We start from the raw sequence: 15151 nt of genomic DNA on the forward strand, positions 1-15151 counted from the left end.
TAGCACAGATTGTTGTCTTCAAATTGCCTTATAGTATGACCCGATGCGATAAGTACAACACAAGATATGTTCAAGTGTCGCCATCTATTGACAAAATACTACATTTCTTGTTCCCCAACCCTATATTTTCTATTGACTAAGGTATTCTTTTAATAAGATTCAACTGGCACATATTTGAGAACATCAATTAAATCTTCCTTTTTAAGGTTTTGTGTGAAACAAAACCTTGTTAAAATCGATTCAATGTCTGTCTGCTCGTCTGTCAGTCTGTCACATCCGATTTACTCGGAAACGGCTGTGTTAAATTTGGATGGGTGCTTCCCATACATGTGCGATGGGGGTGTACATTTTTTTTCCAGAACATATGGTTACGTAGGGTATCAAATGAAAGGGCTCAAATAGTACTTTGCGAAATTGGTTCCATTTCATATATTGGATAAAACATAGGGGAGATAGGGCGGAAACAGGTCTCGTTCTCAGAACTTATCCAACCGAAAAATTTAAAAAAAATCACAGTGTAAAGTACTTAAATGCACTAATATAAAAACACAAAAGATGTCCGTCAATTTTTCTTTAATTCAAATGTTTCATGTTCGCGCCGTGTCTATTCGAGCGAGATCTTTTCTCTTCTCTATTTTATAATTTCTCCACGTATTTGTGATCGAGATCCTTTCTTATCTTATCTGCTTTAAAGCGTAAAACTGGACAAGTGGAAGCGTTTCAAGCTAAACCTGTTTTCACGCATGTATTATTGGAAGACCTCCGCCAAGATCCATTCCCAATTTTCTCGTTTGTGTAGGATTGTAAGCTATGGCAACAAGTTAGTACGTCTACTAATCGCGTGTTACCATGCACGTCCTATACGTTTAACTAAACCTCTTCCATGACTTTTATGTAATTACATAGTTTTCATCCCATTGCGCATTGATAATCAATGAGTCGGAGACACTTTAACTCTCATTGCACATTCCGAATACAAAATAAGTGAGAGATATAGAGTTCATATTTTGTCTCAGTTTTAGCTTTTCACATATTCGATTTCACCACTTAACACACAGTGATGCATCTATATGAAATCTAGGCCTCAAAATACATCCCGTTCTGATATCTGCACAAATAAAGTTAATAATAGTAGATTACCATGTTTTAGAAATTGAGTTGTACTACTGGGATGAACTTAACTCCCTTAAGTTTTAGAAATTGAGTTGTACTACTGTAGTACAACTCAATTTCTAAAACATGGTAATATACTATTATTAACTTTATTTGTGCAGATATCAGAACGGGATGTATTTTGAGGTCTAGATTTCATATAGATGCATCACTGGTGTTAAGTGGTGAAATCGAATATCTGAAAAGCTAGCTTAAGGGGGTTAAGTTCATCCCAGGGGTGCAAACTTGGCACCAGTATAGGCGATAATACAGGACATGTATGACTTCATCATCATATATAGTGAACTTATATGAACAGCGGGGTCCATGGGGACGTTTTAGTTTCATTTTTTGGTTATTTTAGTTAGTGTCAATTACTCGAGGAAGATATGTGCCGGCAGTAAGTAACCGATATAATAGACATGTGCGTACCTGGTTACCAGCGGTTTTTATTTTACGTACATGCTTTTGTGCACGGCGTAAAGTGGAAATGCATGCAGATGCGTTGGATCAATTTATCAATGCGGTAATAGGCAATGTTTGTTTATTTAGGGTGAATAAAGTATTTATGTCATTGATAGATATGTACAAATGTGTATCTTAGAGTTTGTAAAGATATTGCGGAATATTTGATATTCTTAGCTACATAGAATGGAAAATCGTGCATAGAGAGTTTCTCACATAAGATGAACACAAAATCCGTATACCTCAGCTTCCTGCATTCCGACTTGTTTTCTTTTGTAATAGATCGCTCTTGGGGATATAATAGTGGTAGTTCAGAAGGGAAATCGAGTGCAGGTCGATCATGAAAGACTCTTTTTGTTAAATCATCTGTACTGAAGAGAACATCACCTTCGATGTAATTGTATTTGTAATACATTTTTTCGGCTCCTCTTTACATATCGGATTTTCAACTACTTTCCTTTATCTTGCTCTACAGAGATTTTGCGATTTGTTATGGACTCTTCCGAACTTCTTGTATTAAAAAAGCGCTCCGCTTCCATTTAGTGCACAATAAATTTGGATTTGTTCTTTTTAGCTTTTTGAATCACATTGAGTCAATCATTTAGGTGAAAAATATCCATGTGATTTTTTTTTGCGCTTTCTATTATGCCAAAATCTTGATTGTCGCTAGAGAAAGTATGTCCGTGTATTAAAAATTTCAAAGAATTGACTTTTTTCGTTGTTGATGGTAGACAGTTTTACAGGTGGTAAATGAGACATAACGATACTTCCGTGGGCTACTTTTGAAGCTTGGTTGTCGTCCCAAACATGTATGTGTCCAACATTATTTACCTCATCATGGACGCCGAGATATTACCAGAGTTGGTGTTTGTACTATATCAGGCCGGTGGATAAAACTGGAGTAGGTAAAGTTGTTTCAAGGTCAAAAACGATAACCTGTTTTGCTCCATTGCAGAATTTTCCGGCATCTGTATCGCTTTTTTCATCAACCTGAAGTAGGTAGATACGTGGTTTTCCTCTATGACTATTTTCATTTTTTCTGGCATTATTTGAAACCAGTATTTGACCAATGAAAAATGATTACTTCATGTGCCAATTCCTACTGTAAAAACCTTGAAAAATTCTAGTGTAGTTCTACCTTGTTAGGTAAAGCCACACATCACTTTGAGCGTCTTTATTCGGAATACCGGACAGAACTAGACATTGTGCTTCAGTGAGCGGTGATGTTAAAATACCAGAAAATGTTTCGTCATGTTAGCCACTACATGACACTTTGGAGTGCTTAATTAAATTGCAAATTACTTTAAATCCACTGAAGGCAAAAATACACTCGTTAGAGACGGAAGATTATCTTCTTTTTATTTTCTTAAATTGACATTTCTCAACTTATCAATATTCATATTTTTTCATTCAAATTAATTAATCATGGCCTGCTCCGCTACGGAGAATACCGATGGTGGCCACTATCAATCGAATTAACAACATTCGAAATAAATTTCGAATATTGTTAACCCCGCTGCGCCACACTAGCTGGAGATATTTTCTGTAAACAGTGAAATATATTCTTTACCCCGTGCCCGTTTGTGTTTTCTTATAAATTTCTTATGTTCATTTGGTTTTCCAATCCGCTTTCGTACTTTCTTCACATTAGTTGGATTATTGGTTGTATCCTCCCTATTTTGACTTAGGCAAAATATGATTAACCCTCATTTTGCTTATAACCAAAAAAGAATAATTACATAAATTGGGAATAAACAATGACATGCAAAAAATATTCCTCTTACCTGTAGTCTTCTTCAGGCACATAATTTTTGACATTATCGCTATTATAAATCAGATAAACGAAATCTTCAAACCGCTTTAAAGCGCCGAAAACAAAACTGCCTCACTTCACCATTCAAAACTTCTTTTTCAACCATATTGCGGATATAGTGCTTTTTTGGCGCCTTAAGGACGTGGAATGGAGCTGGAGTATACCATTTTAAAACTGAAGTTTTATCTTTGGGCACAGGCGTGGTTTCCTCGTAATTTTCTAAATGTAAGCGAGAATCTTATGTTGGACTAATTCAGGCAATATACACAGAGTTCTGTCTTTTCGTCTTTACTATTTGGTAACTAGTTTCGGAATATCGTAATTTAATGGGGGATCTGATTGTCCCAGTAGATTCTACAACCCATTAATATGCTTATCTAGATCATTTTATTTAGCCTGAAATTACACATTTTGTCGATGGAACTATCACCATTTGTGGATACCTTGACGAAGTATTATATCTTGTGCATGAGCTGAATCGGGCATATTAAGGTTCTACAAATTGTCGCAAAATTATAGGTCTATTCATGTTTTTAATTATAGCAAGATTTTTTCTGAAAATTATAAGTTCATCTTAATTTTGACAAATTTTTCACTTTTTTTATGAAATGCTTATTTGTGTATGTGATCAAGACTTTTGGCCATTTATACCGCAATGCTTCAACGAAAGAAAGTGTCTTAGCGAGATTGAAAAATGGAAATTGTGAACCTAGGGGTCAAGCAGTGTAACTGCAGGGTGAACTGAAGCGAATATAGCTCTTTGTGAGCATTAGCCTCTCGTTTACCAAGACCGTTAGCGCGTGGCAATAAACCACATCCTGTACGAGGTGACCCTACTCCAGCAAAACGCTACGGATCTAGACTGGGGAGTCGAAAAACACCTCCCTCAATCCAGGGTGTTATGCGAACCGTGCCCATTGGATAGTTTGCAGTCGAGGGTAACTGGCTGTATTTGAACGGAGCCTTACTGATACCTGGCCACCTCAGTGAGTAAGTTTGGCCTTACCGTGCTACTGGGGGCTATGGCATGGTGGACATCTTGACCCCTATACTCGTGGGAACAAAATGAATACCAAAAAAAGCAAAAGAAAAAACAAAAGAAGAAACAAGAGAAGAGCGGGACTCAATACCGCATATAAACTGGGACGTCAGGCGGAACCAAATTTCCAAAATACTGATAACCAGGATACAACGCTGATTCGATTAAAAAGTGAAGAGTCAGGCAGCGACGCCAAGCCCATTGGCTCGTTGCAAGAACCACAACTAACTAATTACAGTGAACAGGAAGCAGAGACTAGTAAAAGCACGCCTGAGTTAGGGATAGTAGATATCAGAAAGACGATGGGTCTCAGTGGCGCTGGAGCAAAATGGTACCTGCGCTATTTGAAAGATGGTCTAAGTTCGGAAGAGGCCCTTAAGAAGGTTCAGGAACGACCTAAGCCTTCGCCGAGAGAACCGAAGACGAGGGGAGCGGTGAAAACCAGCTCGCAAGGGGGGAATGCTCCCAATGAAAGTAACCTTGAACCCAAGGGAGAAAAAATCTCGAGTAGCTCTGAAGCGAATATAGGAACCAGGAGACCCGGCGTTAGCCATGCTGACGCGGATAAGGGCATTAGACTGGCAATTCTACCGAAAACGTACCCCGAGCAAAAACTCACTCGTGAGGAGCAAGGACAAATAGAAGAACTTATTGTCAAGCAGATGTGTAAGGGGTGGAGGGCCAAGCTTATATTCCGTGGCATACATTTTCGACCAGGGTTAATACTGGTAGATTGTGCGACAGAGGACACAGCGGAATGGCTCAGAACTGTAGTTCCTAAACTGCCAGGCTGGGACGGGGTTGAACTGTTAACATGTCTTTGGAGCAATATAAAAGTGATGCACAAGGCGACAGTTTACCTGCCTAAATCTGCAGGGTTTGAGACAACGAAGCTCCTAGATCTCATTTCTACACAAAATCAGGGTCTCCATACGCAGCTGTGGAGAGTGTTAATGTGTTATGATGATGGCAAAGGAAAACTGCTTACGCTCGGATTGGATGGCCAGTCGCTGGAGACTATTAAGAATAATAACTGTGTCATCAAATACAGATTTGGGTGCATTCGAGTGGATTTGGAGAAATCCGCTATCCTGTGTATCGAACCGTCTGCTGCTACAGCTACAGGAAACGACTACATTCCAGGAGCGTCTGAAGCGAGAGCGGAGTAAACATAGATGAGGAGTTACTTCAACAGATTTTTATTTGGTTTAATAAACATTCAAACACACATATTTTCTCAGTAAAACCTTTGGACTAGGAAATAGCACACTAGTTCATTTTATTATAAAATCGTACATAAATATTAAGCAAAAATTAGATTTTTACTTTAATTTTAAGAAATCAAATATATATAAAACAAGAACGAAAACATTATTACTATTCATATTTGGTAAATTCAAGAAATATTGTATCTTTGACTCTGTAAAAAATGAAATTTCGGAATAAATCTTAATAAAAAGTGATCCATAATAGCCTTCGTTGTTAATATTTAGTAGAGTAATTGATCATTATTTCCTATAACTGCTTTACAGCTTTGTGGGAAACTTTTTGTTAATTTGTGATATTTGGTTGAAAAAATGGGGTTCCGTGCTTTCTGTATACCTTCCCATAATTCATTGCAATTTGTTGTTTTCGTCCAATTTTTACCTTGACATTATTTCACAAATTTTCAATCGGGGTAAAGTTGCATTTTGAGTTGGCCTGTCAAGAGGTTCAATGATTTCTTCTGAAATTCAGTCCTTAACTAACTTTGCCTCATTCATGATATATAATACAATTTACTGAGATAGATTTTAGATCAAATGGTATGGTTTCTAATAAAAAAATGGCGTGCCCTTTAACCAATACCCCAACACCGGAGTTCGTTTCTGTTTGACTACAAGCTACAAATGGAAGTATTGTAATGGAATTGGAAAAGAGTTGAAGAAACAGGGTGAATGCGATTCTTTCTAGTTTTGGTACATACGCATTGTTTATTGGAGTGTGTAATACCAACGAATGAAAGTCACCTTGCTCCATCTAGTGTTGTGAAGAAGCTATTAGCAATGATTATGAAGTAGCTGTAATTTATCGATTTGCAGACTGGATTAATACTATGTTTTTTTTTGTCCCTTTGTCCTTGTAGGCCTGGCTATGAGTCTTAATAATAAATTTCCTTTTTATTCACTAGTGAGAACGTGTTAATAGACAATGGATTGTCAGTCACACAAAACTGCATACAGTTACCTTTCATTGATTTTATTAAAGACGATTAAAAGCTTCAACTCCAGCATGAAAACCTAACCATATAGAGTAGATATTCTGGGCCTACGCAAAGTAAGATGGTGGGGCTCTGGATCCATCGGCCGTCTTGGGGGGGAGTGGGTTCAACTAAGTGGCGTCACCAGCAATGGGATTGTCGCCCCTCGTTAATGTGTGATCTGTCCATTGCCACTTCCACCTTCTGGTCACACCATCCACGGGTAACCGGTCGCCGAAAAAGTTCTTCGCTCGATATTGTGTCAAACCCGCGTACTCCGACGATTTGGCTTGGAACTTTCGAGTGACAGTAGTGGTCACTTTCCATGTGCTAATTCCTTATAACAACACAGAAAGAATATTAACACAGTATTCTCAACTTGATCTTGGTGTTGAGATAACTGCATTTTCAAATTTTTGACAAAGTGGCGAAAGCGGTTCATGATTCAGTGGAAGAGCAAGCAGATGTGCAATTGATAGACCAGCAGCTTACTCCAAACTACAATTTTATTTGGTTACGTATATATATATTTCGGGAGCAACTTACTCCCTTCATCATATATACACGTAATAAAATAAAATTGTAGTTTGGAGTAAGCTGCTGGTCTATCAATTGTAGATTTTACTACAAATAGAAGACAATATCTAACCTCTTAGAAGCAGATGTGATTAGAACACCATGGAGAACGTCACAGGAGACGAGGAGAAATAATATCGATGAAAAGATGAAATCCTACTAGAGCCCGCTTTGGACCTCAAATTTCACTGAGATCATATGTCGCTCTAATGCTAGCTATTAGTTTCTCTGGAAGCCCATTCTTTATTGACGCTGTCGAAAGTCAGCAGGCGAAACGGAAATCTGAACTTTGCGCACTGCTTCAAAATTATCCCCAGAGTCAGTCTGTCGATCAAGCCTTCGAGATGTTGCTTGATGCGTTCCAGAATTATTTTAACTATTATCTTTGCGAAGGCAGCATCCGAATTGTTACATTCAAGACGGATGCCCTTTTTCGAAATTTCAACAATTATCCTCCTCGTCCACTCTTGGGAAAGGTCCTGGACTCTCAGGATTTCCATGTAAGTAGAAGCTCTGCAGAAATTGCAATATCTCTACGGGGAGACCGTCAAGCCCAACGGCTTTACATCATTTAAATGTATTGATATCCGAGATGATGTCTCATATTTGGAGATTGTATCCATGACCGCATATTACGGTGACTAGCCATTTCATCCATAAGAGATGGAACTTCACTGGATATGGTACGGTTAATGATCGTGGCCAAGTGATCCTTTTATTGATCATTAATGTTATTCTCAGGACCGTTGAAAGCTTTGCGATCGCATGACAGTACTTTCATGATACGGTACACGATTCTAAAAACATTATCCAGCCAACAGTAATTTTAATTTTATCACGACACACACTACACTGAATTTGACATGCATTCGCAAGGTATCGCATTTCGAACGCGTCACGCTCGCCATTGCTCGCAAGACTTCAATAGAGCCTAATGATTTTATAATCTGATAGATCTTGTGACGTGTGTGTTAAACAAAACCTTAATAGGATTGAGTCGATTTCTGTCTGTCTGTCTGTCACACCCAATTTATTCGGAGCCGATGGTCACGGAAATTGGTGAGAGTGTGTGGTCTGTTGCTAAGTTTAAGGGGGGCCATATTAGAATAAAGGGTGCACAATTTTTTTTCACTGAATGTGGGGTATGAAATGAAAGGGCTGGATTAGTAATGACAATAATAATAATCCAGTAGTGCATCTAAATAAAATCCAGGCCTCAAAATACATCCGGTTCCGCTATTTGCACAAATAAAGTTAATAATAGTATATTAGCCGCAAACCCCTTTAAGTTCATGCTAGAACTACAAAATTCGGGACTTGCTTATGCATAACTTTGGGAAGTTTGAAGGGAATCTAACTAAGTTATAGAAGGTGAAACTTTTATATTTTGTGTGAATTTCGTGCATTATAAAATGTGTGACGTCATCGCAACATATCACTTCATCAAAACCACAACTTAGTGAGCTCATGTGAATGGGAGGTCACAGGGAAACATTTCATTTTAGTTTTTTAATCATTTATATATCAATATCAATTGCTCCAGACAAGTATATATATGTGTTTATAAGTATATGTAAATAAAGCTCTGGGGTAGTGCCTGATTCAGATAGATATATTTGTACATTGAATCAGCGGTATTCAATACACGTACTTTATGTCCACATATGTATACTTTTATGCACGAAGTAAATCGAAAATAGGTATACGATCAATTTATATACAAGCATATAGAATGCAGTATTCGGTAATAGGCAATGTTTGTTTGTTTAAGGTAACCACAATATCTACGTCTGTACGTATTTCTTGTAGTTTGAAAAAATATGAATATGGGTTTTTAGCCATATACGAATGGAAAATGTGTGGTGGTGTTATTAACTTTGTTAGTTAAGTGAAAACATTATATTTCAGGTTCATAGCAAAACACTAGGACTCTCAGTCAATTCCACCACATTCGATTGCTAACTTTTCCAGTTTTCAAGCTATCAAGTTCGCAAAATTTATAGAAAACTCACAAAGTAATTAACTCCAAAAAATCTTCAAGTTTGATCTCCTTTTCTATCCACCTTCCCAAAAATTTTATCACTTCCAGCTATCAAGTGTCACTTCTCCTCCAATTTCAATCAAAAGTTCGCAGTTTGAGGCCAGTCCACATAGTCAAAAAGCTTCTTTGGGAAAACTACTGGAAGGGGCGAACCGTCATCCTCAACTCACAAAATCCTCGAAATTAAAGTAAGACCCCCATCTGACCTGGACAATTTGCGATACCAAAGCCACAATAGATCTACTATAGGCAGTACCCACACTAAAATGACCAGCCTTGCGAATGTGCTGCAGAAGCTTATCTGTACACATCAGAGATGCTAAACAAGGAGAAGGCATAATTTTCGTCGAATCGTAATGGTAAGAGAAAGATCGGTGGGCTTTTGCTATTCTGGTACTACTGCTGTGCTGACCCATATAGCAAAAAGTTGTTGCACGTATTCACTTATAATAATAATAATAATCGTTGGCGCAACAATCCATATTGGATCAGGGCCTTGAAGTGTGTTAGAGCACTTCATTCAAGACCGTAACGGTACACCACAGTACACTGTAGTAGGCAATGTGGTCAGCATTGCGCTCGCCCGAGATTATTACCCTGATTTGACTCAGGTACTCATTCACAGCTGAGTCGACTGGTGTCCGACGTCAAATCACGATACAAATCCCACTGCCACCAGTGAGATTCGAACCGCGACCTTCCGTACAATAGCCTTGCGCTCTAACCACTCGGCTATTCGGATACATAAGCAAAAACTTGCCAATCTCACCAATCCATTGTCAAATTCGGGCGGTATGTCAAACACAGCTGATCGGATTTTCGTTACATCTCGCTCATGCTCAAAGGCAAAACAATTTGAAATCGTGCGTACTCGCACTGATTTCCCCCCTTGAGGGGCAAGGGGAAGTGTGGTAAATCTAAAATTTACCTTAATGTCGTCCGTTCTGTCGCTCTCCACGGTTCTGAGTGTCGACAATAAAAGACAATGGAGGGTGTCTTGCGATAATGGAAACGGAGATGCTGATATAGGGCGGCACCGATCGTGGAAAAATCGCGAGCGAGGCGTTTTTGATGGTATGAGGATGTAATTTGCGCTAACAAGAATTCACTTGTGTCACTATGTGTCCGGATGGCTCAAGTGGTTAGAGCGCTGGGCTGTCGTAGCGGAAGGTCGCGGTTCAAATCTCGCTGGGGGCAGAGGAATTTGTTATCGTGATTGGATGTCGGACACCAGTCGACTCAGCTGTGAATGAGTACCTGAGTCAAATCAGGGTAATAATCTCGGGCGAGCGCAATGCTGACCACATTGCCTCCCACAGTGTACTGTGGTGTACCGTTACGGTCTTGAATGAAGTGCTCTAACACACTTCAAGGCCTAGATCCAATATGGATTGTTGCGCCAACGATTATTATTATTATTATTAAGAATTCACTTGCTAAGATTGGTCTGGACATTGAAGTCGATGGTAAGCGAACAAAAGGCCGGCTGAAGCAATGGGGCTTTATACGCTAGATGGGGTTTTGAAAGCCTCGCGACTGCATCCAGATCAGGCCTTTGATAGAACAAAATGCCGAACCAAAACGTTTTTCCATCGTATTCTCTTGGTTTATCAAAAAACCCTCTATCCACTGTAGCTATGTAAATGCAACCTGATTTGCACAGAAACGAAAAAGTATACTTAGCTGGTCGGGACATCTCCTAATTATAAATCTATGGAGAACACCTGAAAAAGGCATGTGTGCAAAATGTACAGAAATAATAAACAGTTGAGCTGCTCAAAACAGCAATATTGACACCGGTATAAATGTGTATAAATTTAACACTTTTAGTCCAAATTATCTGAAATTTTAAAATTTTTCAAAATACTGTAAAACAGCAATATTTTTATTTAGTCAAAACAAATGGGAAAATTAAAAATTTGCAAATTTTAGATTTGCCGCGCACTGTAGCTTTTGAAATGATAATAATAATCGTTGGTGCAACAATCCAATTGGATCAGGGCCTTAAAATGTATTAGAGCAATTTATTTAAGACCGTAACGGTACACTACAGAATTATAGGAGGCCAGCATTGCGCTCCCTCGAGATTATTATCCTGATTTGACTCAGGTACTCATTCACAGCTGAGTCGGCTGGTATCTGACGTCACATCACGATACAAATCTCACTGCCACCAATGGGATTTGAACCGCGACCTTCTGTACGACAGCCTTGTGCTCTAACCACTCAGTTATCTGAACTTTAGCTTTTGAAAAACTGAATATAAATAAATGAGAAAAGACCTAAAAACCGCGTAGAAACCACGATCTTTTTTTATCTCCAACATTGTCTTAGACTCTAAAATTTAGAGTAGCGCAGCGCATTCGATAGATTTGCACGGTCGACCCGAAGAATGATAGTCTGCGAGAAAATCATATGGAAGTGGATAAGACAGCTCTGTTTAAACATCAGCCGTTTGCTATGGAGTCGGAACTTCCTCGAAAAATAGGGTGCGGCAGCATAACTTCCTTTTTTCAAAACTCAAAAAAAACAAGTCGGAATACCGGAAGCTCGCGCTTCGGATATAAAGGTTTTGTGTTCACTTTATGTAAGAAATTTCAACGGATATTTTTCTATCCGTATTTAGCTACAAATCCAACATAATCCTTCATATTTTTCCAAACTACGAGGCATACGTACATATTACAGCCATAGATATTACGCTCACCCTAAACAAACAAACTGCCTATTTCCAAATATTGTACACATATATGCACGTATATAAATTGATCGTACCCATATTTCCGATTTACTTCTTATATCTATTTGAATTAGGCACTACCCGCAAAGTCCATTAGCACGCATATATTATATACCTACATACACACATGTCTGGCTGGCAAATAACTAAAAAACTAAAACAAAATAATTCTCTGCGACCCAATTCATAAGAACTCATTTCGTAGTGGTATTGACGAATTGATATGTGATGATGACGTCATGCAGGTTGTAGAGTGCACGAAACTCACAAAAAATTGTAAAGTTTCACCTCCTATAACTTTGTTAATAATAATTGGATTTTCTTCAAACTTGACCAAATTGTGCATTATGTTCTTCATTACACGCATGCCGAATTTTGTACTTCTAGGATGAACATAAGGGGGGTGCCGGGTAAATTTCTAAAATGTGGAAATATACTATTATTAACTTTATTTGTGCAGATGTCGGAACCGGATATATTTTGAGGCCTAGATTTCATAGAGATGCGCCACTGTGATTTTTTTCAGATTTTTCGGATGGATAGGTTCTGAGAACGAGACCTGTTACACTTTTTGGGGGTCATATTTTTAGCGCTCACTCCTCCATGTTTCACCCAATATCAAATATTGCACCAGTTTCGAAAAGTACTAATTGAGACCTTTCATTTGATACCCCACATGGCTACATTCTGTGAAAAAAAAATTTGCACCCTCCATTCACATGTATGGGGAGCCCCCCCTTAAACTTAAGACAAGATGGCGCCACTTACTGCATGTAAAGGGATCACCAGATTACATACTCTCACCAATTTTCGTGACAATCGGTCCAGCCGTTTCCGAATAAATCGGGTGTGACAGACAGACAGACGGACAGACAGACACCGTCTCGATTCTAATAAGGTTTTGTTTCACACAAAACCTTAAAAAGCATCGGAAAATATTTATTGATTCTTTGTAATGTAGGTACATGTCTAAAGTTTTTATTTACATTGTTTTGAAGATCAAATCTGTTAGGTTACGTCCCCCATTCTCCATACATTGCGTAAATCGATTTCTGGCGTTTGTCATGACTCTTGTTAGCATAGCAGGTGTTATGTTGGCAATTTCTTCTTGGATGTTGGTCTTCAAATCTTGTAGGGTTCTTGGACGGTTCACATAAACACGGGATTTCAAAAAACCCCATAGAAAAAAATCACAAAGGGACAGATTGGGAGAGCGTGCCGGCCATTCCAAATCGCCTCTAATTGAGATAAGGCGCTCTGGAAAGTGTTCCCTCAAAACAGCCATCGATGCTCTTGAAGTGTGTGCTGTTGCACCGTCTTGTTGGAACCAAGTGTCGCCCAAATCCAAATTTTCTAGCCGTGGGAAAAAAAAATTCTGTAACATGTTTACATACCGGTCCGAATTCACTGTCACTGTAACCTCATTTTCCTCAAAAAACCAGGGACCAATAATTCCAGCTGAGGAAATTGCACACCACACTGTGACTTTGGGTGAATGCAAAGGCTTTTGACGCAATTCTCGAGGGTTGGTGTCAGCCCAGTAGCGCATGTTTTGTTTGTTAACCGACCGACACAAATGGAAATGGGCTTCATCGCTACAAAAAACAATAGCACCCTCGGGAACGACATCAAGAAGAAGCTCACACGCATTCATTCGAGAATTGAAGTCACGTTCTGAAAGTTCCTGCACTATCGCCATTTTATAGGGATGAAAATGAAGATCATCACGAAGAATTCTTCTCACAGAACGATCGGATAGTCCAAGGGCAGATGCGTGTTTGTGCGCAGAACGCCGTGGCGATCGCAACATTGACGCTCTCACTGCTTCAATGTTCTCAGGTGATCTAACGGGCCGAGGGACTCCAGTTCTTCCTTTTGTCGCACTTGCAGTTTGTCTGAATGTAGTGACCCATGTAACAATTGTCGGTCTGGGACGGGAGCCAACGGGGGCTAAATTAAAGCGATTCCGAAATGCACGCTGTGTTGCAATAACCGAATATCCGCTTGAAAAGTAAACCTCAACGGCAAAGGCACGCTGCTCACTATTCCAACGCATGATGGCGACTGAACCGTGTCGGGACAAAACTTTACAGTATCCCGTCTTGAACGAGACCACTAGCGCTCCGCTATGACATCAACTAACTGAGTGGCGCGCATTTTAAAAAAGGAAGTTATGCTGCCGCACCCTGTATATCTGTGGGAATATTAAGAAAGCATACAGTGCAGCCGTACTTGAGGCTACCGTGTTTTGTTGATGTGCGAAATGATTGGTTTACCTCGAGAAACAATTTTGCGAGGCAGTGTGTCCTCTTCTTTTACGAACTGTTCAAACTGAACTGTTTTTTCATGGACGTAAAAGGGTCTGAAATCTTGTGTTATCAAATGGCTAGGGAACACATTTAGCAATTTCGCAAGCTAACATTTTTGGAGCGAATATTCTTCTCTGCCGAGGGTGGCGATTAAATTTATAATTTTCAACGCGCTGGGGTATTTTTTTAAATTTATTTTTGCTAGGCAACTCGCTAGTTCTTCGTACTCCAGACGTTTTTGTTTCCCCTCTTCGGACGAATCACTGTTTGCATTTTACTAACTTATGCGATCCAAGAAGACTAAATATAGGAAGAGCAAATCAAGTGGCTAGTGGGCAAGAAATGTCATTGTGTATCCATGGGGTAGGGACGAGGTTGTTTAGTTAATTAATGTTTGGTGTGTCGATGGCGCCTAGATTCTTGTGTGTGTTTTCGCATCCCATGTTGCAAGCCTAAAACAGCTGTGCAATGCCACCTGCTCACGACCACATGGTCGCACATCAATGCACTGCATCACATACACGGCAGTAACACCAGACCTAATGTGCGGAATTTTTCTCGCGTGTTTACTATAGATGGTCGAGTATGCGCAATAATTTATTCCCGTTATACAATTTCGAACAATGCGCTGGGAGATGAGTCTATTGCGTTTACTCTTCCTGACACGTTTACAAAGGGAAAAGTCGTTCATACTTACTTCACCTCCATTTCTTTCATCTGGTGAGATCGGCTTCCTACAAACTTTGAAAACCGACAGGGTTCGATAAAAATCAATTC

General features: G+C 39.2%; 1 protein-coding gene across 1 annotated transcript; it reads left to right on the top strand.

The window, feature by feature from the left end:
• The first annotated feature begins 4771 nt into the window (after window positions 1–4771).
• Window positions 4772–5638, top strand: LOC119646413. The gene has a single exon (XM_038046862.1). The coding sequence runs from the start codon at window positions 4772–4774 to the stop codon at window positions 5636–5638; it is 867 nt and encodes a 288-aa protein (XP_037902790.1).
• The last annotated feature ends 9513 nt before the right edge of the window (window positions 5639–15151 follow it).

This window comes from Hermetia illucens, chromosome 1 (genome assembly GCF_905115235.1).
Source record: "Hermetia illucens chromosome 1, iHerIll2.2.curated.20191125, whole genome shotgun sequence".
NCBI lineage: Eukaryota > Metazoa > Arthropoda > Insecta > Diptera > Stratiomyidae > Hermetia > Hermetia illucens.